General features: G+C 50.4%; 1 protein-coding gene across 1 annotated transcript in view; it reads right to left on the bottom strand.

Annotated features, from left to right (window-relative positions):
- Positions 1-24,196, bottom strand: part of LOC140404311 (chondroitin sulfate proteoglycan 4-like) — a 158,625-nt gene that overhangs the window by 15,637 nt on the left and 118,792 nt on the right. Inside the window, exon 6 of the mRNA XM_072492675.1 lies at positions 3,883-4,081. Within this exon, the coding sequence (XP_072348776.1) occupies positions 3,883-4,081 (199 nt within the window). The remainder of the gene's footprint in view (positions 1-3,882; positions 4,082-24,196) is intronic.

Below are 24,196 nucleotides of genomic sequence, written 5' to 3'. Positions count from 1 at the left end.
CGGTAGCATTGTGGATAGCACAATTGCTTCACAGATCCATGGTCCCAGGTTCGATTCCGGCTTGGGTCATTGTCTGTGCGGAGTCTGCACGTCCTCCCCGTGTCTGCGTGGGTTTCCTCCGGGTGCTCCGGTTTCCTCCCACAGTCCAAAGATGTGCGGGTTAGGTGACTTGGCCAATGATAAATTGACCTTAATGTCCAAATTGCCCTTGGTGTTGGGTGGAGGTGTTGAGTTTGGGTAGGGTGCTCTTTCCAAGAGCTGGTGCAGACTCAAAGGGCCGAATGGCCTCCTTCTGCACTGTAAATTCAATGATAATCTATGATTAATCTAGGACAAAGGTTCGGCACAACATCGTGTTCTGTGCTGTATTTTCTATGTTCTATGTGTATCTACCCCTGCAGCAATAAAAGGAGGGCCAAGGGCAATTAGGGATGGGTAACAAACACTGACCTTGCCGCCACATCCCAGGAATAAATTTTAAAATATTTAATTGAGCAACCAGGGTGAAGGGCCAAACCCCATGTGGAGGATGACACCAAGAGGTGCAGTCTCAGCTCAGTGGCTTATGTGTGGAGTGGACATTGAGAAAGGGAAGGGGTTCCATAATGGGGCAGAATGAGTTACAGTGATGGTGCGATAAGACTGGATTTCAACACAGTCTGTACAATATTATGAGGGGTGGATAGGAAGGAACTTTGCCCCTTAGGGGAGGGGGCAATTACCATGGGGCATGTGTTTAAGGGAGGGGGCAGAAGGTTCAGAGGGGATGTGAGGGAACATCTTTTCACTCAGAGGTTGTTGTGAATCTGGAACTCGCTGCCTGAAAGGGCAGTACATAGAACATAGAACAATACAGCGCAGTACAGGCCCTTCGGCCCACGATGTTGCACCGAAACAAAAGCCATCTAACCTACACTGCCATTATCATCCATATGTTTATCCAATAAACTTTTAAATGCCCTCAATGTTGGCGAGTTCACTACTGTAGCAGGTAGGGCATTCCACGGCCTCACTACTCTTTGCGTAAAGAACCTACCTCTGACCTCTGTCCTATATCTATTACCCCTCAGTTTAAAGTTATGTCCCCTCGTGCCAGCCATATCCATCCGCGGGAGAAGGCTCTCACTGTCCACCCTATCCAACCCCCTGATCATTTTGTATGCCTCTATTAAGTCTCCTCTTAACCTTCTTCTCTCCAACGAAAACAACCTCAAGTCCATCAGCCTTTCCTCATAAGATTTTCCCTCCATACCAGGCAACATCCTGGTAAATCTCCTCTGCACCCGCTCCAAAGCCTCCACGTCCTTCCTATAATGCGGTGACCAGAACTGTACGCAATACTCCAAATGCGGCCGTATCAGAGTTCTGTACAGCTGCAACATGACCTCCCGACTCCGGAACTCAATCCCTCTACCAATAAAGGCCAACACTCCATAGGCCTTCTTCACAACCCTATCAACCTGGGTGGCAACTTTCAGGGATCTATGTACATGGACACCTAGATCCCTCTGCTCATCCACACTTTCAAGAACTTTACCATTAGCCAAATATTCCGCATTCCTGTTATTCCTTCCAAAGTGAATCACCTCACACTTCTCTACATTAAACTCCATTTGCCACCTCTCAGCCCAGCTCTGCAGCTTATCTATATCCCTTTGTAACCTGCTACATCCTTCCACACTATCGACAACACCACCGACTTTAGTATCGTCTGCAAATTTACTCACCCACCCTTCTGCGCCTTCCTCTAGGTCATTGATAAAAATGACAAACAGCAACGGCCCCAGAACAGATCCTTGTGGTACTCCACTTGTGACTGTACTCCATTCTGAACATTTCCCATCAACCACCACCCTCTGTCTTCTTTCAGCTAGCCAATTTCTGATCCACATCTCTAAATCACCCTCAATCCCCAGCCTCCGTATTTTTTGCAATAGCCTACCGTGGGGAACCTTATCAAACGCTTTGCTGAAATCCATATACACCACATCAACTGCTCTACCCTCGTCTACCTGTTCAGTCACCTTCTCAAAGAACTCAATAAGGTTTGTGAGGCATGACCTACCCTTCACAAAGCCATGCTGACTATCCCTGATCATATTATTCCTATCTAGATGATTATAAATCTTGTCTCTTATAATTCCCTCCAAGACTTTACCCACTACAGACGTGAGGCTCACCGGTCTATAGTTGCCAGGGTTGTCTCTGCTCCCCTTTTTGAACAAAGGGACCACATTTGCTGTCCTCCAGTCCTCTGGCACTATTCCTGTAGCCAATGATGACATAAAAATCAAAGCCAAAGGTCCAGCAATCTCTTCCCTGGCCTCCCAGAGAATCCTAGGATAAATTCCATCAGGTCCCGGGGACTTATCTATTTTCAGCCTGTCCAGAATTGCCAACACCTCTTCCCTACGTACCTCAATGCCATCTATTCTATTAGCCTGGGGCTCAGCATTCTCCTCCACAACATTATCTTTTTCCTGAGTAGAGGCAGGAACCCTCACAACATTTAAGAAGTATTTAGATGAGAACTTGGAATGACAGAGCAGACAAGCTTACGGATCGAGTGCTGGAAAATGGAACGAGAGGAAATAGATGCTCGATGGCCGGCACAGACAACATGGGCCGAAGGGCCTTTTTCCGTGCTGTAAAAACTCTGTGACTCTGACTCAGGATCCAGGAAGAGGAGCAGGGTCTAAAGGAAATGATTTGGGGCTTGGGAAAACAATGATTATATTGTTTAATTAGGAAGAAAGAGGATGATTTAGTCGCTCGGCCCAGGGCTGGTGACACAGCCTCGCTGCCGTATGTACTCGGTGTACGCCCTGTGGAGGCCGGCGATGGGACCTTCTGATTCTGCCGCTGTCAACAGGGTTTCCCGTTCTGTGCTCACCCGCCACCAGGAAACCCGCGACGGGGGCTCGCTCTCGGCAGGACTGGAAGATCTCACTGGCAAGAACTGCCGGAGTATCCCGGCCAGTGCTAGACTCACAAAACTGAGACAAAGGCTCAATTCTCGCTCTCCAAATGAATGCAGAATGGACAGGAAAGCAAATATCCCTTATTTCAAAAACAGGCCTAGTCCAATGAAAATATAATTGATCAGCTCTCTCCTTCCTCGTGACAACTGGTGATATCGCTGAGGTTACCACCTACTGCATTGACTCTGATCGCTGTACAACTTTAGTTGGAACATGGACTGGACCTAACAGCATCCACTCTGGGAACTCCGGGTTCCTGTATTCACCTCGGAGAAGGCAAGCTTCAGAAAACGTTTCTCAGCCTACTCAAACTCATCACCCTGGTACCTAACTTATTTTTTCTTTATTTTTTTCATGGAATATGGAATTATTGCCCATCCCTAATTACCCCCAGTGTCTCGCTCGCCCATTTCACAGGGCAGTTAAGAGTCAACCACATTGCTGTGGGTCTGGAGTCACATGGAGGCCAGGCCGGGTAAGGACGGCAGATTTCCTTTGCTAAAGGACATCAGTGAACCAGATGGATTTTTACAACAATTGATAATTTAACAGTCACTATTACTGAGACTAACTTTCAATTCCGGATTTCATTAATTGAATTTAAATTCCACCAGCCGCCGTGGTAGGATTTGGACCCGTGTCCCCAGAGCGTTAGTCTCGGGATTAACAATTTGTCACCGTCTCCCCCGATATCTCCTGAGTTTGCTCCAACCTGTGTCCATGCTCTTTTCTCTCTTTGCCCATGAACACTTTACTGTCCTATTTCACTATCAGTGTTTGATGCTGCTGACTGGGACTGTGTTAACCAGGTTTTACTGTAAGATCAGGTCAGTCGTTAACCCTGCTGAATAACCAAAAACATGTAAACCAGCTCAATAATAAATGATGACTCCTGTCTCACCGTGATGCACAAAGGTGATTTGTCCATTGTTGATCTGTGTCTGGCTAAACTCCAGAATGCTGTCGTCCAGCGATGATTTCAGAGCCACGTGGCCATTTGACGGAGGCCAGATAGAATAAACCAATTCTTCTGCAGGGGAATCTGCGTCCTCAGTGCTCAGCAGGTCCTGGGAGATCTCAGCATTGCTGTCTTCCCACATCTAGGAATAAGAAAATATTTATCAGCTATTATAGATATTTAAAGGTGCAAGGTCTCCTAGCGCACTCACTGTCAATCATAGAATCCCTACAGTGCAGAAATGAAATGAAAATCGCTTATTGTCACAAGTAGGCTTCAAATGAAGTGACTGTGAAAAGTCCCTAGTCGCCACATTCCGGCGCCTGTTCGGGGAGGCTGTTACGGGAATTGAACCGTGCTGCTGGCCTGCCTTGGTCTGCTTTCAAAGCCAGCGATTTAGCCCTGTGCTAAACAACCCCATTCAGCCCATCGGGTCTTCACCGACACTATAATAATCGCTTATTGTCACAAGTAGGCTTCAATGAAGTTACTGTGAAAAGCCCCTAGTCGCCACATTCCGGCGCCTGTTCGGGGAGGCTGGTACGGGAATTGAACCCGTGCTGCTGGCATTGTTCTGCTTTGCAAGCCAGCTATTTAGCCCACTGTGCTAAACCAGCCCCTTTTCACCGACACTCTTAAAGAGCACCCGACCTAGGCCTGCCCCCCCAGGCCTACACATGTGGGACGAAACCGGAGCACCTTGAAGAAACTCACGCAAACACAAGGAGAACATACAAGCTCCATACAGTCACCCAAGATTGGAATTGAACCCAGGTCCCTGGTGCTATGAGGCAACAGTGCTAACCACTGCGCCACCTTCCACTGCGGCGTTTCAAATTTTAAATTCCCGTTCTTGTGTTCAAATCCCTCATTATCGTTGGCCCGTCCTGTATCGATAATGTCCCCAAATTCCATCACCCTCCAACATCCCTGCATTCATCGCATTTCTGGCCTCCAGAATGTTCCTGGCTTTAATCACTCCACCACTGGCTGCCTCTGTCCGACTCTCTGGAATTCAATCCTGAACTATCTCTCTGTCTTTCATTAAACCTACCTCTTCGACCAAGCTTTTTGTCACCTGCCCTATATCTCCTCGGTGCTTCAGTGACAAATTATTTCTGACAACGCTACGGTGGAGCTGTTTTATTGGTGCTATATAAATAAAGTTCTTGTTAGTACCCGTAATAATCACCAAATGCTGTGAAGTGTTTGCTTGGTGTTTATAAAGCTGAGGAATATCCCATTGCAGTCATTCCTCCAGAATGATCGGGTTCATCAAACTGGTTCTCCCTCTCCATCAAAGGACAGCACAGGGACAGGCCCTTCGGCTCTCCAAGCCAGCGCTGGTCACCATGCCCGTCTAACCTTTAACCACCTGCATTTCCAGGGTCTGTATTCCTCTACTCCCGTCCTATTCATGTAACCTATCATCCACCGAGCTAACTTCCATTCAATCCCTTACCCTTTGCGGGTGCATATCCTTCAGCTTCTCCAATCTGGATCAGACAGAAGCCCCTCACCCTCGATTGCATTTTAGTTCATTCCCAGCATTTTAAAATGGAGAAACGAGGGTCAGCCACAGGAATGTTGCTGATGGGAAAGGAAACTTGGTTTTGAGAAATAAGCTTGTTGCTTGAAAGAGGAACAAGATTGATTAGAGTTAATGAGTAAATCAATCTGCAGCACACTGCAGACACGGGATCAACAGGCATCTACAGCAACTTATTTCTTGGATGTTTTAAACTATAGTGAATTCTAACATTTTGTTTTCCTTCTTGGGATGCGGGTGTCGCTGATAGTGTCGACATTTACTGCCCTTCCATCTCCATGATAAAGTGGTGATGAGCTGTGTTCTTCAATCATTGCAGGCCATATGGTGTAGGTACTCCCATAGTGCTGTTAGGGTGGTGAGTGACTTGGAGGCGAACCTCCTGGTGGTGATGTCCCCATGTGCCTCCTGCTCTTGTCCTTCTAGATGGAAGAGGCCATGGGTTTGGGAGGTGCTGCCTAAGGAGCCTTGGTGAGTTACTGCAGTGCATCTTGTGGATGGGACAAATGGCTGCCACTGTGCATCAGTGTGGAGGGAGTAAATGTTTAAGGTGTTCGATGGGGTGCCAAACAAATGGGCTGCTTTGTCCTGGATGGTGTTGAGCTTCTCGAGTACTGTTGGAGCTGCGCTCATCCAGGCAAGTGGAGAGTTTTCCATCATGCTCCGGACATGTGCCTTGTGGACGGTAAACAGGCTTTGGGGGGTCAGGAGGGGAGTTACTCACTGTGGAATTCCCAGCCTCTGCTTATTGACTATCAAACTAGAAGACTATTTTATTGGGAGAAGTACTGATGCATGGCGGAGATCTTGTGACGCAGTGGGTAGCATTCCTGCCTCATGAGTCTGCAAATTCTTCCAAATCCTGGAGTAGCTGGTGGGGCGAGAGGGAGTCCTGATCAGCCACGCTTGATGTGGAGTCACACCCCTCAAGTATAAGCCTCTGGCGACAGACTAGTGGCCTGTTCCAGGAATAACCAGCGATGGGAACAGATGGAAGTCTGCCTTAACGCACCACTAGGTTCAGGAAGAGAATCTGAATTGGATTAATGTAGGACTATTGACTTCCGAGTGCGGCTATGCGGAGCTAAGTCACACGTTCGGCAGCTCCCGCTTGGAACAGACTTTTGGGCTCTTTCCAGCGGAATGTTTTCTACATTTCCCGGTGTGGGAAGAAGATTGCAATAGTTCCCCGACAGTGTAGGCTTGGACCAGGAGCGGGGCGACGAAAAAAGTGGTGGTGAACCCAAAGAAGGTGCGAGGGAAGAAGAGCAAAATGGGGGCGGGCGGGGACCAGGCAGCGTGGATGCAGTGGGCGCAGGAGCAGCAGGAGGTTATCCAGCACTGCTTCAGGGAGATCAAAGCGGACCTGCTTGAGCCGATGAAGGCTTCTATCGACAAGCTGCTGGAGATCCAGACGGCCCAGGAGATGGCAATCCACGAGGTCCGACAAAAGATCTCCGACAACGAGGACGAGATCTTAGGCCTGGCGGTAAACGTGGCGGCGCACGAGGCGCTCCACAAGAAATGGCAGGAACGGTTCGAGGAGATGGAGAATCGGTCGAGGCGGTAGAATCTGCGGATTCTGGGCCTCCCGGAGGGGCTGGAGGAGTCGGATGTGGGGGCCTATGTGGTCACCATGTTAAACTCGCTGATGGGAGCGGGGTCCATCTAGGGGCCCCTGGAGATGGAAGGGGCCCATAGAGTGCTGGTGAGGAGGCCCAAGGCTAACGAGCCTCCGCGGGCGGTGCTGGTGCGGTTTCAACGGTTCGCTGATCGGGAGTGCGTGCTCAGGTGGGCCAAGAAAGAGAGGAGCAGCAGGTGGGAGAATGCGGAGGTTCGAATATACCAGGACTGGAGTGCGGAGGTGGCGAAGAGGAGGGCCGGGTACAATCGGGCGAAGGCGGTGCTTCACAGGAAGGGGGTGAAGTTTGGCATGTTGCAGCCGGCGCGACTGTGGGTCACCTACAAGGACCGGCACCATTATTTTGAGTCTCCGGAGGAAGCGTGGGCCTTTGTTCAGGCCGAGAAGCTGGACACAAACTGAGGGTCGGGATGGGTGGTCGGGGATTGTTGTTGGGGTGTTACATTTTGAGGGGGGGTTCTTTGCTCTTGTTTCTTTTTGGTTCGGTTAGGGTGGGGTGGGCACTGTTTTGGTTGGGTCTGTCGGGTGGGCTCTTGGAGGGGGGTAAGTAAATGGAGTGGTGGTGGATGGCCGGTAGGGGGGATGGGGCCCCGCGGGGGAGGGGGAGGCCCGAGTCGGGGGTGGGGGGACTGGGCCTGTAAAAGGAGCTGCGTCAGAGGAGGCGGGGCCGGGCAGGTGGAAAGCGCGGGCTTTTTCCCGCGCTGGAGGGGGCGGGGCCAGGGCAGGGAAACGAGGGTTGTTTCTCGCGCTTGGGATGGAAGGGGGAGGCGGAGAGCCTGTGGATGGGTAATGGTGGAGGAGGGTATGCCCCACAATGGGAGGAGTCGAAGGAGAGGCGGGAGTGGCTGGGGTCAGCAGGAGTCAGCTGACTTGCGGGAGTGCAATGGGGGGAGCAAAGCAGCTAGGAGGGGTCCTAATGGGTGGGGTGGGGGGGAACCAGGTTGCTGCTGGTATGGTCAAGGGGGAGCTGGAGCGAGTAGAGGGGGTTGGGACGGGAGTCTGCCGCCGTGGGGAACGGGTCAGGCGTGGGGTGCGGGCGTGTGGCTGGCTGAGGAGGGGTTATGGCTAGTCGGCGGAGAGGGGGGCGGGTAGCCCCCTGATCTAGCTGATAACCTGGAATGTAAGGGGACTGAACAGGCTGGTCAAGCGGGCCGAGGTGTTCGCGCACCTGAAGGGGCTGAAGGCGGATGTGGTCATGCTCCAGGAGACACACCTGAAGGTGGCAAACCAGGTAAGATTGAGGAAGGGGTGGGTAGGTCAGGTATTTTGTTCGGGGCTGGATGCCAAAAATCGTTGGGCTGGCGATCTTGGTGGGAAAGAGGGTGTCGTTTGAGGCGTCGAGCATTGTGACAGACAATGGCGGCAGCTACGTAATGGTAAGTGGTAAGCTGCAAGGGGAGAGGGTGGTACTGGTCAATGTGTATGCCCCGAACTGGGACGATGCGGGTTTTATGTGGCGCATGTTGGGTCGGATCCCGGACTTGGAAGTGGGGGGCCTGATAATGGGGGGGGGGGGACTTTAACACGGGTTGGATCCGGCACTGGATCGCTCCACGTCTAGGACCGGTAGGAAGCCGGCGGCGGCTAAAGTGCTGAGGGGTTTATGGACCTGATGGGAGGGGTGGACCCTTGGAAATTTGCAAGGCCGGGGGCTAGGGAATTTTCATTCTTCTCGCATGTTCATAAGGCTTATTCCCTGATCGACATTTTTATTATGAGTAGGGCTCTGATCGCGAGAGTAGAGGATACCGAGTACTCGGCGATAGCCATATTGGATCACGCCCCGCATTGGATAGACCTAGAGCTGGGGGAGGAGAGAGACCAGCGCCCGTTGTGGCGCTTGGAGATGGGGCTGCTGGTGGACGAGGAGGTGAGTGAGGGTCCGAGGAAGCATAGAGACATACCTGGAGGCCAACGATAACGGAGAGGTCCGAGTGGGGATGGTATGGGAGGCGCTGAAGGCGGCGGTTAGGGGAGAGCTGATCTCTATTAGGGCCCACAAGGAGAGGAGAGAGCAGAGGGAGAGGCTGGTGGGGGAGATGGTGAGGGTAGACAGGAGGTATGCGGAGGTGCCTGAGGAGGGACTGTTGAGGGAGAGGCTTAGCCTCCAGGCCAAATTCGACCTGTTGACCACCAGGAAGGTGGAGGCCCAGGGGGCGATTTAAGAGTATGGGGAAAAGGCAAGTTGGATGCTGGCGCATCAACTTCGGAAGCGGGACGCAGCTAGGGAGATCGGGGGAGTTAAGGATAGGGGAGGGAGTGTGGTGCGGAGTGGGGTTGGCATCAATGGGGTCTTCAGGGACTTTTATGAGGAACTGTATCCGTCCGAGTCCCCACTGGAGGAGGGAGGGATGGGCCGCTTTCTGGACCAATTGAGGTTTCCAAAGGTGGAAGAGGGACTGGTGGCGGGATTGGGGGCCCCGATTGGGTTGGAGGAGCTGGCCAAAGGGATAGGGAGCATGCAGGCGGGGAAGGCACCGGGGCCAGACGGTTTCCCGGTCGAATTCTACAAGAAATATGTGGACCTGTTAGGCCCGTTGCTAGTTAGGAACTTCAATGAGGCAAGGGAGGGGGGGGCTTTTCCCCCGACGATGTCCCGGGCACTGATCTCCTTGATCTTGAAGCGGGACAAGGATCCCCTGCAGTGTGGGTCTTACAGGCCAATTTTGTTATTAAATGTAGATGCCAAGGTGCTGGCGAAGGTCTTAGCCATGAGAATTGAGGATTGTGTGCCGCAGGTGATCCACGAAGACCAGATGGGGTTCGTGAAGGGGAGCCAGTTGAACGCGAATGTGCAAAGGCTCCTGAACATTATTATGATGCCGGCGAAGGAAGGGGAGTCGGAGATAGTGGTGGCGATGGACGCTCAGAAGGCCTTCAATAGGCTAGAGCGGGGGTACTTGTGGGAGGTGCTGAAGTGGTTTGGGTTTGGGGAGGGGTTTGTCAGGTGGGTTAGGCTGTTGTACGAGGTCCCGATGGCGAGTGTGGCCACGAACAAGAGGAGATCTGAGTACTTTTGGTTGCTTCGAGGGACAAGGAAGGAGTGTCCCCTGTCCCCCCTGCTCTTCGCACTGGCGATTGAACCCCTGGCTATGGCACTGAGGGCTGAATTTGGTGCATTTGAGTGCGATAGTGAGAGTTTGGTGACCGAGGGAGTTAGGTGAGGAGGGAGTAAGGCGCTCCTTTCATTTTGTTTCCGACATTTCCGCAAAGAGTGCGAAGAGAGCCAGGAGTTTACAGAAGTGTAGCTGACTGGGAGCAGGGTCGGTGGGCGGAGATCTAGTTAGTCCACAGGGCAGCTATATTCTGTCAGGTAAGAGGGGATGGAGGCTAGGCCAGTTACATGCTCCTCCTGTAGGATGTGGGTGGTGAGGGATACCACCGGTGTCCCCACTGACTATACCTGCGGGAAGTGCACCCAACTTCAGCTCCTCAAAGACCGTGTTAGGGAACTGGAGCTGAAGCTGGATGAACTTCGGATCATCCGGGAGGCAGAGGGGGTGATTGAGAAGAGTTACAAGGAGGTAACCACACCCAAGGTACAGGACAAGAATAGCTGGGTTACAGTCAGGGGGAAAAAAACAAACAGGCAGAAAGTGCAGGGATCCCTCGTGGCCGTTCCCCTTCAAAACAAGTATACCGTTTTGGATGCTGTTGGGGGGGATGACCTACCGGGGGAAGGCCCTAGCGGCCAGGTCTCTGGCACTGAGTCTGGCTCTGGGGCTCAGAAGGGAAGGGGGGAGAATAGTAAAGCAATAGTTGTAGGAGATTCAATGGTTAGGGGAATAGATAGGAGATTCTGTGGTCGCGAGCGAGACTCCCGGAAGGTATGTTGCCTCCCGGGTGCCAGGGCCAGGGATGTCTCGGATCGTGTCTTCAGGATCCTTAAGGGGGAGGGTGAGCAGCCAGAAGTCGTGGTGCACATTGGTACCAACGACATAGGTAGGAAAAGGGGTGTGGAGGTAATAAACAAGTTTAGGGAGTTAGGCTGGAAGTTAAAAGCCAGGACAGACAGAGTTGTCATCTCTGGTTTGTTGCCGGTGCCACGTGATAGCGAGGCTAGGAATAGGGAGAGAGTGCAGTTGAACACGTGGCTGCAGGAATGGTGTAGGAGGGAGGGCTTCAGGTATTTGGATAATTGGAGCGCATTCTGGGGAAGGTGGGACCTGTACAAGCAGGACGGGTTGCATCTGAACCAGAGGGGCACCAATATCCTGGGAGGGAGGTTTTCTAGTACTCTTCGGGAGGGTTTAAACTAATTTGGCAGGGGAATGGGAACCGGATTTGTAGTCCAGCAACTAAGGTAGCCGATATTCAGGACGCCAAAGCGTGTAATGAGGCAGTGGGGAAGGGAACACTGACAAAGGAGAGTACTTGCAGGCACGGAGAGGGGTTGAAGTGTGTATACTTCAACGCAAGAAGCATCAGGAATAAGGTGGGTGAACTTAAGGCATGGATCGGTACTTGGGACTACGATGTGGTGGCCATCACGGAAACTTGGATAGAAGAGGGGCAGAAATGGTTGTTGGAGGTCCCTGGTTATAGATGTTTCAATAAGATTAGGGAGGGTGGTAAAAGAGGTGGGGGGGTGGCATTAATAATTAGAGATAGTATAACAGCTGCAGAAAGGCAGTTCGAGGAGTATCAGCCTACTGAGGTAGTATGGGTTGAAGTCAGAAATAGGAAAGGAGCAGTCACCTTGTTAGGAGTTTTCTATAGGCCCCCCAATAGTAGCAGAGATGTGGAGGAACAGATTGGGAAACAGATTTTGGAAAGGTGCAGAAGTCATAGGGTAGTAGTCATGGGCGACTTTAACTTCCCAAATATTGAGTGGAAACTCTTTAGATCAAATAGTTTGGATGGGGTGGTGTTTGTGCAGTGTGTCCAGGAAGCTTTTCTAACGCAGTATATAGATTGTCCGACCAGAGGAGGGGCAATATTGGATTTAGTACTGGGTAATGAGCCAGGGCAAGTGATAGATTTGTTAGTGGGGGAGCATTTTGGAGATAGTGACCACAATTCTGTGACTTTCACTTTAGTAATGGAGAGGGATAGGTACGTGCAACAGGGCAAGGTTTACAATTGGGGGAAGGGTAAATACGATGTAGTCAGACAAGAATTGAAGTGCATAAGTTGGGAACATAGGCTGGCAGGGAAGGACACAAATGAAATGTGGAACTTGTTCAAGGAACAGGTGCTACGTGTCCTTGATATGTATGTCCCTGTCAGGCAGGGAAGAGATGGTCGAGTGAGGGAACCATGGTTGACAAGAGAGGTTGAATGTCTTGTTAAGAGGAAAAAGGTGACTTATGTAAGGCTGAGGAAACAAGGTTCAGACAGGGCATTGGAGGGATACAAGATAGCCAGGAGGGAACTGAAGAAAGGGATTAGGAGAGCTAAGAGAGGGCATGAACAATCTTTGGCGGGTAGGATCAAGGAAAACCCCAAGGCCTTTTACACATATGTGAGAAATATGAGAATGACTAGAGCGAGGGTAGGTCCGATCAAGGACAGTAGCGGGAGATTGTGTATTGAGTCTGAAGAGATAGGAGAGGTCTTGAACGAGTACTTTTCTTCTGTATTTACAAATGAGAGGGGCGACATTGTTGGAGAGGACAGTGTGAAACAGATTGGTAAGCTCAAGGAAATACTTGTTAGGAAGGAAGATGTGTTGGGCATTTTGAAAAACTTGAGGATAGACAAGTCCCCCGGGCCTGACGGGATATATCCAAGGATTCTATGGGAAGCAAGAGATGAAATTGCAGAGCCGTTGGCAATTATCTTTTCGTCCTCACTGTCAACAGGGGTGGTACCAGGGGATTGGAGAGTGGCGAATGTCGTGCCCCTGTTCAAAAAAGGGACTAGGGATAACCCTGGGAATTACAGGCCAGTTAGTCTTACTTCGGTGGTAGGCAAAGTAATGGAAAGGGTACTGAAGGATAGGATTTCTGAGCATCTGGAAAGACACTGCTTGATTAGGGATAGTCAGCACGGATTTGTGAGGGGTAGGTCTTGCCTTACAAATCTTATTGAATTCTTTGAGGAGGTGACCAAGCATGTGGATGAAGGTAAAGCAGTGGATGTAGTGTACATGGATTTTAGTAAGGCATTTGATAAAGTTCCCCATGGTAGGCTTATGCAGAAAGTAAGGAGGCATGGGATAGTGGGAAATTTGGCCAGTTGGATAACGAACTGGCTAACCGATAGAAGTCAGAGAGTGGTGGTGGATGGCAAATATTCAGCCTGGATCCCAGTTACCAGTGGCGTACCGCAGGGATCAGTTCTGGGTCCTCTGCTGTTTGTGATTTTCATTAATGACTTGGATGAGGGAGTTGAAGGGTGGGTCAGTAAATTTGCAGATGATACGAAGATTGGTGGAGTTGTGGATAGTAAGGAGGGCTGTTGTCGGCTGCAAAGAGACATAGATAGGATGCAGAGCTGGGCTGAGAAGTGGCAGATGGAGTTTAACCCTGAAAAGTGTGAGGTTGTCCATTTTGGAAGGACAAATATGAATGCGGAATACAGGGTTAACGGTAGAGTTCTTGGCAATGTGGAGGAGCAGAGAGATCTTGGGGTCTATGTTCATACATCTTTGAAAGTTGCCACTCAAGTGGATAGAGCTGTGAAGAAGGCCTATGGTGTGCTCGCGTTCATTAACAGAGGGATTGAATTTAAGAGCCGTGAGGTGATGATGCAGCTGTACAAAACTTTGGTAAGGCCACATTTGGAGTACTGTGTACAGTTCTGGTCGCCTCATTTTAGGAAGGATGTGGAAGCTTTGGAAAAGGTGCAAAGAAGATTTACCAGGATGTTGCCTGGAATGGAGAGTAGGTCTTACGAGGAAAGGTTGAGGGTGCTAGGCCTTTTCTCATTAGAACGGAGAAGGATGAGGGGCGACTTGATAGAGGTTTATAAGATGATCAGGGGAATAGATAGAGTAGACAGTCAGAGACTTTTTCCCCGGGTGGAACAAACCATTACAAGGGGACATAAATTTAAGGTGAAAGGTGGAAGATATAGGAGGGATATCAGAGGTAGGTTCTTTACCCAGAGAGTAGTGGGGGCATGGAATGCACTGCCTGTGGAAGTAGTTGAGTCGGAAACATTAGGGACCTTCAAGCAGCTATTGGATAGGTACATGGATTACGGTTAAATGATATAGTGTAGATTTATTTGTTCTCAAGGGCAGCACGGTAGCATTGTGGATAGCACAATTGCTTCACAGCTCCAGGGTCCCAGGTTCGATTCCGGCTTGGGTCACTGACTGTGCGGAGTCTGCACGTCCTCCCCGTGTCTGCGTGGGTTTCCTCCGGGTGCTCCGGTTTCCTCCCACAATCCAAAGATGTGCAGGTTAGGTGAATTGGCCAATGATAAATTGCCCTTAATGTCCAAATTGCCCTTGGTGTTGGGTGAAGGTGTTGAGTTTGGGTAGGGTGCTCTTTCCAAGAGCCGGTGCAGACTCAAAGGGCCGAATGGCCTCCTTCTGCACTGTAAATTCAATGATAATCTATGATTAATCTAGGACAAAGGTTCGGCACAACATCGTGGGCCGAAGGGCCTGTTCTGTGCTGTATTTTCTATGTTCTATGTTCTATGAGTCGAGGATCTGGAGGGGGTTGGTGCGGGGTGGGGAGGACGACTTGCTGCTATATGTGGCGGACCCGGTGGGGGGAATGCCGGAGGTAATGAGGATCCTCAGGGGGTTCGGGGATTTCTCAGGGTACAAGCTCAACATGGGGAAGAGTGAGTTGTTCATGGTTCACCCAGGGGACCATGAGAGGGGGATTGGCGAGCTCCCACTAAAAAGGGCGGAGAGGAGCTTCAGGTATTTGGTTGTCCAGGTGGCCAGGAGCTGGGGGGCCCTGCATAGACTTAATTTCACGAGGCTGGTGGAGCAAATGGAGGAGGAGCTCAAGAGGTGGGACGCGTTGCCGCTGTCCCTGATGGGTAGGGTGCAGTCAGTTAAGATGACGGTGCTCCCAAGGTTTTTGTTCCTGTTCCAGTGCCTCCCCATTTTTATCCCAAAGGCCTTCTTTAGGGGGGTTAACAGGAGCATAACAGGGTTTGTGTGGGCGCGAGGGACTCCGAGGGTGAGAAGGGTGTTCCTGGAGCGGAGTAGGGATGGGGGGGGGCTGGCGCTGCCCAACCTCTGTGGGTACTACTGGGCTGCCAATGCGGCAATGGTGCGCAAGTGGGTGATGGAGGGGGAGGGGTTGCATGGAAGAGGCTGGAGACGGCGTCCTGTGTGGGTACGAGTCTGGGGGCGCTGGCAACGGTGCCGCTGCCGCTCCCTCCAAGGAGGTATACCATGAGCCCGGTAGTGGCGGCTACCCTCAAAATCTGGGGGCAGTGGAGGCGACACAGGGGAAAAGTTGGGGCCTCGGTGTGGACCCCAAAACGAGGGAACCACTGGTTTGTCCCAGGGAGAATAGATGGAGGGGTTTCGTGGTGGCACAGGGCAGGGATAAGAAGGTTGGGGGACCTGTTTGTGGACGGGAAGTTCGCGAGCCTGGGTGAGCTGGAGGAGAAATATGGGCTCCCCCCCGTGAACACCTTTAGATATTTACAGGTAAGGGCATTTGCCAGACGGCAAGTGGTGGAATTCCCGTGGCTGCTGCCACGCACAGTACAGGACAGGGTGCTCTCGGGGGGGTGGGTTGGAGTGGGGAAGATCTCGGAAACTTACCAGGTGATGCAGGAGGAGGAGGAGGCCTCGGTGGTGGAGTTGAAAGGTAAATGGGAGGAGGAGTTGGGAGAGGAGATCGAAGAGGGGACGTGGGCAGATGCCCTAGGGAGGGTGAACTCTTCCTCTTCGTGCGCGAGGCTCAGCCTCATACAGTTTAAGGTGCTGCACAGGGCACACATGACCGGGACAAGGATGAGCCGGTTCTTTGGGGGTGAGGACAGGTGTGTTAGGTGCTCAGGGAGCCCAGCAAATCACGCCCATATGTTCTGGGCATTCCCAGCGCTGGAGGAATTTTGGAAGGGCGTAGCGAGGACGGTGTCGGGGGTGGTAGGATCCAGGGTCAAACCGGGCTGGGGGCTCGCAATATTTGGGGTTGCAGGGGAGCCGGGAGTGCAGGAGGCGAAAGAGGCCGGTATTCTGGCCTTTGCGTCCCTGGTAGCCCGGCGAAGGATTCTCCTTCAGTGGAAAGATGCGAGGCCCCCAAGCGTGGAATCCTGGATCAACGATATGGCGGGGTTCATTAAATTGGAGAGGGTGAAATCCGCCATAAGTGGATCGGTACAATGGTTCTTCAGGCGGTGGCAACCGTTCTTGGACTTCCTGGCAGAACGGTAGACAATGGTCAGCAGCAGCAGCAACCCGGGGGGGGGGGGTCTATTTTATTTTTGTTTGTTTACCCTGGGGCATCTGAGGGGGTGTATATATTTGCTATGTTTGCTTTGTGTTAATTCGGGGTGTTCATTTATTATTTATGTATAGGGGGAGGGGGGCACGGGGGTTGTTTTATTTTGTTCTGTATTTAATTCTATTGGGTTCCTTTTTCATTCTGTTGTTGATATTTTGTGAAAACCTCAATAAAATTTTTTTTTTTAAATGTAGGACTATCAGACAGTAAGTATACTGATCAGAATTATGGAGGACTGAATGATTATCTATGCAGTGTTACCTGTTAGCAAGAATAATACGTTCAGAATGAATATTATTTGAGTACAGACTTGGTTAGATCATTAGTGGATACTATACGAATATGAACTAACAAGATGTCACATTAGAACATTATTTGTGTCCCTTTGGAGTATTAACACACAGCAAGTCCCAGGGGGTATTAATTTACAGCATGCCCTAGATATTAATGGAGACAGGAGTCTAAAGGAAGTATTTACAAAGAGCAGACTAAGAGGAGAATAGAATGCATCTTCACAGAATATGTAACATGCAGTGAATATCTCTCCAGCTAACATGAGTATTACTGTCCACATTTATCAATCCTGTAAAATATACTGAAACAGATTCTTAATAGATTTACACCTAACATTTAGGTTCATAAATTCTCTTTCTCATCACTGAATGACCTATAATAAAACACTACCTGCGTTCCTCACAGACTGATAGATTATATCACAGTCACCACTTTAGAGTCAAGATTGTACGTGGTTGTCACCACCACAGATCTCGATCTTTCGTTCAGTTTTGTTAACTCTGTCGACCAAGAATTAACAAAGAATCTCTGCAAAACAAAAATAGGCTTCAAACCCTCATCAGGTCTGACAGCAAGAGGGAGCAGACATCGACATTTCAGACACGGAGCCATTGTCAGAGCTGGGAGATATTACAGGCAGAATGATATAAGAAGTAGCAAGACAGGATAAGGGTAAAGTGGGAAATACACCACAGACACCCCCGCCCCCCCCCCCCCCCCCCCCACAACCACAACCCTCCCCACACACACACTCACGCACACCAACACTCACACCCCTCCCCACACACACACTCACGCACACCAACATTCACACCCCTCCCCACACACACACTCACGCACACCAACACTCACACCCCTCCCCACACACACACTCACGCACACCAACATTCACACCCCTCCCCCACACACACTCACGCACACCAACACTCACACCCCTCCCCCACACACACATACCCACATACCCACTCCCACACACACACACCCCACACACACACCCAGACACCCACACTCACACCCCTCCCCACACACACACATACCCACATACCCACTCACACACACACACACCCCACACACACACCCAGACACCCACACTCACACCCCTCCCCACACACACACATACCCACTCACACACACACACACACACACACTCACACCCCTCCCCACACACACATTCACACACACACACTCTCACATACACACCCACACTCACCCCCCTCACACACACTCACGCACACCAACACTCACACCCCTCCCCACACACACACTCACGCACACCAACACTCACACCCCTCCCCCACACACACTCACGCACACCAACACTCACACCCCTCCCCCACACACACATACCCACATACCCACTCACACACACACACCCCACACACACACCCAGACACCCACACTCACACCCCTCCCCACACACACACATACCCACTCACACACACACACACTCACACCCCTCCCCACACACACATTCACACACACACACTCTCACATACACACCCACACTCACCCCCCTCACACACACACTCACGCACACCAACACTCACACCCCTCCCCCCACACACACCCAGACACCCACACTCACACCCCTCCCCACACACACACATACCCACATACCCACACACACACACCCAGACACCTACACTCACACCCCTCCCCACACACACACATACCCACATACCCACTCACACACACACACACACACCCAGACACCCACACTCACACCCCTCCCCACACACACACATACCCACTCACACACACACACACTCACACCCCTCCCCACACACACATTCACACACACACACTCTCACATACACACCCACACTCACCCCCCTCACACACACATTCACACCCACCCTCACACACAAGAGTGAACCGAAGATGGTTAAATGGCAGAAGCGATGTTGACAGCAAATGGAAGGTATTGAAATGAGATAAAACAGTGATAAAAGACATGTATACACCATAGACACAGAGAATGCGAATTGGAGGATCGAGAGGTTCAAATAGGAACACAAGGAACTGGCAAAGTAAAACAGTTTGAACAACGACAACCAGTATTTATATAGCGCCAGTATTTATATAGCGCCAGTATTTATATAGCGCCAGTATTTATATAGCCAGTATTTATATAGCGCCAGTATTTATATAGCGCCAGTATTTATATAGCGCCAGTATTTATATAGCGCCAGTATTTATATAGCCAGTATTTATATAGCGCCAGTATTTATATAGCGCCAGTATTTATATAGCGCCAGTATTTATATAGCGCCAGTATTTATATGGCCAGTATTTATATAGCGCCAGTATTTATATAGCCAGTATTTATATAGCGGCAGTATTTATATAGCGCCAGTATTTATATAGCGCCAGTATTTATATAGCGCCAGTATTTATATAGCCAGTATTTATATAGCGCCAGTATTTATATAGCGCCAGTATTTATATAGCGCCAGTATTTATATAGCCAGTATTTATATAGCGCCAGTATTTATATAGCCAGTATTTATATAGCGCCAGTATTTATATAGCGCCAGTATTTATATAGCGCCAGTATTTATATAGCCAGTATTTATATAGCGCCAGTATTTATATAGCGCCAGTATTTATATAGCGCCAGTATTTATATAGCGCCTTTATGTATGGAAGGCACTTCACAGGAATGATTATAAAACAAATGTGACACCAAGTCATGGTGAAATATGAGAAGCGATGAGCAAAAGCGAGGCTGAAGAGTGGCTTCAAGTCAGAGAGATAGAAGGGGAGAAAGCGAGCACAGGGATGGAATTCCAGAGATTAGGACCTAGGCATGGTCGTCAATGGATTAAAATTGGTTAAATCTGGATCTAAATGTAAAAGACTGTAATGTTAGAAATCCGAATAAAAGCAGACAACACTGGAAATACTCAGCAGGTCGGTCAGCACGGTAGCATTGTGGATAGCACAATCGCTTCACAGCTCCAGGGTCCCAGGTTCGATTCCCGGCTTGGGTCACTGTCTGTGCGGAGTCTGCACGTTCTCCCCGTGTCTGCGTGGGTTCCCTCCGGGTGCTCCGGATTCCTCCCACAGTCCAAAGATGTGCAGGTTAGGTGGATTGGCTGTGATAAATTGCCCTTAGTGTTGGGTGGGGTTACTGGGTTATGGGAATAGGGTGGAGGTGTTGACCTTGGATAGGGTGCTCTTTCTAAGAGCCGGTGCAGTCTCGATGGGCCGAATGGCCTCCTTCTGCACTGTAAATTCTATGTTAATCTATGTTTATGTTAACACTTCAGGCCGATGACCTCTCGACTGTTTAGCATACCCTGTTATTTGTTTCCAGTAACAAAAACCAATGAGCTGCCATTGAATACCCATAAATATAGCTCAGCTCTGCCCCCCAGTGTCCATCCCCAGTAACACTGCCACCCGTTAGTGTCCATCCCCAGTAACACCGCTACCCAATGTCCATCCCCAGTAACACTGCCACCCAGTGTCCATCCCCAGTAACACCGCCACCCAGTGTCCATCCCCAGTAACACCGCCACCCAGTGTCCATCCCCAGTAACATTGTTCCCCAGTGTCAATCCCAATAACACTGTCCCCCAGTGTCCATCCCCAGTAACACTGTCCTCCAGTGTCCATCCCCAATAACACTGCCACCTAGTGTCCATCCCCAGTAACACTGCCACCCAGTGTCCATCCCCAGTAACAGTGCGACCCAGTGTCCATCCCCAATAACACTGTCCCCCAGTGTCCATCCCCAATAACACTGTCCCCCAGTGTCCATCCCGAATAACACTGCCACCTAGTGTCCATCCCCAGTAACACTGCCACCCAGTGTCCATCCCCAATAACACTGCCACCCAGTGTCCATCCCCAGTAACACTGCCACCCAGTGTCCATCCCCAGTAACACTGTCCTCCAGTGTCCATCCCCAATAACACTGCCACCTAGTGTCCATCCCCAGTAACACTGCCACCCAGTGTCCATCCCCAGTAACACTGTCCTCCAGTGTCCATCCCCAATAACACTGCCACCTAGTGTCCATCCCCAGTAACACTGCCCCCCAGTGTCAATCCCCAGTAACACTGCCCCCCAGTGTCAATCCCCAGTAACACTGCCACCCAGTGTCCATCCCCAGTAACACTGTCCCCCAGTGTCCATCCCCAGTAACACTGCCACCTAGTGTCAATCCCAGTAACACTGCCCCCCAGTGTCAATCTCCAGTAACACTGCCACCCAGTGTCCATCCCCAGTAACACTGCCACCCTGTGTGCATTTCCAAGTAATACAGCCTAGTAGTGACCGGCCCAGGAATACTGCCACCCAGTGTCCAGCACTGGTAACACTGCCACCCAGTTTCCACCCGCAGTAATACTGCCACCCAGTGTCCATTGCCGGTAACACTGCCATCCAGTGTCCAGCAATTGTAACACGGGCACCTAGTGTCTATCGCTGGTAATACTGCCACCCAGTGTCCATTGCCGGTAACACTGCCATCCAGTGTTCATCCCCAGGAACCCTGCCAGCCAGTGTCTGTGTGAGTTTCCTCCAGGTGCTCAGGTTTCCTCCCACAGTCCAAAGGTGTGCAGATTAGGTGGATTGACCAGCATCAATTGCCCTTTTATGCACAGGTTAGGTTACGGGGACAGGGAGAGGGAGGGGGCCTTGGCAAGATAATCATTTAGACGATCAGTGCAGACTCGATGGGCCAAATGGCCTCCTTTTGCACTGTAGGAATTCAATGATTCTAATTCGATGATAACACTGCCACCCTGTGTCCATTCCCAGTAATACAGCCTGGTAGTGACCGTCCCCAGTAACACTGCCACCTAGTGTCCACCCGCAGTAACACTGACACCCAGTGCCCATTGCCGGTAACGCTGCCACCCAGTGTCCATCGCTGCTAACACTGCCACCCAGTGTCCATCCCCAGGAACACTGCCACCCAGTGTCCATCCCCAGGAACACTGCCTCCAGTGTCCATCCCCAGGAACACTGCCTCCAGTGTCCATCCTCAGGAACACTGCCAACTAATGTCCATTCCCAGCAAAACTGCCACCTAGTGTACAACATTGGTAACACTGTGTAGGAGGGAGGGTTTCCGTTATCTGGACCACTGGGAGCTCTTCTGGGGCAGGTGTGACCTATATAAGAAGGACGGTTTGCATCTAAACCGGAGAGGCATAAATATCCTGGCCGCGAGGTTTGCTAGTGTCACACGGGAGGGTTTAAACTAGTATGGCAGGGGGGTGGGCATGGGAGCAATAGGTCAGAAAGTGAGAGCATTGAGGGAGAACTAGGGAATAGGGACAGTGGGGCTCTGAGGCAGAGCAGACAGGGAGAAGTTGCTGAACACAGCGGGTCTGGTGGCCTGAAGTGCATATGTTTTAATGCAAGAAGTATTACGGGTAAGGCAGATGAACTTAGAGCTTGGATTAGTACTTGGAACTATGATGTTGTTGCCATTACAGAGACCTGGTTGAGGGAAGGGCAGGATTGGCAGCTAAACGCTCCAGGATTTAGATGTTTCAGGCGGGATAGAGGGGGATGTAAAAGGGGAGGCGGAGTTGCGCTACTGGTTCAGGAGAATATCACAGCTGTACTGCGGGAGGACACCTCAGAGGGCATTGAGGCTATATGGGTAGAGATCAGGAATAAGAAGGGTGCAGTCACAATGTTGGGGGTTTACTACAGGCCTCCCAACAGCCAGCGGGAGATAGAGGAGCAGATAGGTAGACAGATTTTGGAAAAGAGTAAAAACAACAGGGTTGTGGTGATGGGAGACTTTAACTTCCCCAATATTGACTGGGACTCACTTAGTGCCAGGGGCTTAGACGGGGCGGAGTTTGTAAGGAGCATCCAGGAGGGCTTCTTAAAACAATATGTAGACAGTCCAACTAGGGAAGGGGCGGTACTGGACCTGGTATTGGGGAATGAGCCCGGCCAGGTGGTAGATGTTTCAGTAGGGGAGCATTTCGGTAACAGTGACCACAATTCAGTAAGTTTTAAAGTACTGGTGGACAAGGATAAGAGTGGTCCTAGGATCAATGTGCTAAATTGGGGGAAGGCTAATTATAACAATATTAGGCGGGAACTGAAGAACATAGATTGGGGGCGGATGTTTGAGGGCAAATCAACATCTGACATGTGGGAGGCTTTCAAGTGTCAGTTGAAAGGAATTCAGGACCGGCATGTTCCTGTGAGGAAGAAGGATAAATACGGCAATTTTCGGGAACCTTGGATAACGAGAGATATTTAGGCCACGTCAAAAAGAAAAAGGAGGCATTTGTCAGGGCTAAAAGGCTGGGAACAGACGAAGCCTGCGTGGAATATAAGGAAAGTAGGAAGGAACTTAAGCAAGGAGTCAGGAGGGCTAGAAGGGTTCACGAAAAGCCATTGGCAAATAGGGTTAAGGAAAATCCCAATGCTTTTTACATGTACATAAAACGCAAGAGGGTAGCCAGGGAAAGGGTTGGCCCACTGAAGGATAGGCAAGGGAATCTATGTGTGGAGCCAGAGGAAATAGGCAAGGTACTAAATGAATACTTTGCATCAGTATCCACCAAAGAGAAGAAATTGGTAGATGTTGAGTCTGGAGAGTGGTGTGTAGATAGCCTGGGTCACATTGAGATCCAAAAAGACGAGGTGTTGGGTGTCTTAAAAAATATTAAGGTAGATAAGTCCCCGGGGCCTGATGGGATCTACCCCAGAATACTGAAGGAGGCTGGAGAGGAAATTGCTGAGGCCTTGACACAAATCTTTGGATCCTCACTGTCTTCAGGGGATGTCCCGGAGGACTGGAGAATAGCCAATGTTGTTCCTCTGTTTAAGAAGGGTAGCAAGGATAATCCCGGGAACTACAGGCCGGTGAGCCTTACTTCAGTGGTAGGGAAATTACTGGAGAGAATTCTTCGAGACAGGATCTACTCCCATTTGGAAGCAAATGTACGTATTAGTGAGAGACAGCACGGTTTTGTGAAGGGAAGGTCGTGTCTCACTAACTTGATAGAGTTTTTCGAGGAGGTCACTAAGATGATTGATGCAGGTAAGGCAGTGGATTTTGTCTATATGGACTTCAGTAAGGCCTTTGACAAGGTCCCTCATGGTAGACTAGTACAAAAGGTGAAGTCACATGGGATCAGGGGTGAGCTGGCAAGGTGGATACAGAACTGGCTAGGTCATAGAAGGCAGAGAGTAGCAATGGAAGGATGCTTTTCTAATTGGAGGGCTGTGACCAGTGGTGTTCCACAGGGATCAGTGCTGGGACCTTTGCTCTTTGTAGTATATATAAATGATTTGGAGGAAAATGTAACTGGTCTGATTAGTAAGTTTGCAGACGACACAAAGGTTGGTGTAATTGCGGATAGCGATGAGGACTGTCAGAGGATACAGCAGGGTTTAGATTGTTTGGAGACTTGG

The sequence above is a fragment of the Scyliorhinus torazame genome, chromosome 30 (assembly GCF_047496885.1).
Source record: "Scyliorhinus torazame isolate Kashiwa2021f chromosome 30, sScyTor2.1, whole genome shotgun sequence".
Taxonomy (NCBI): Eukaryota; Metazoa; Chordata; class Chondrichthyes; order Carcharhiniformes; family Scyliorhinidae; genus Scyliorhinus; species Scyliorhinus torazame.
This window is presented reverse-complemented; position numbering and strand designations above follow the sequence as displayed.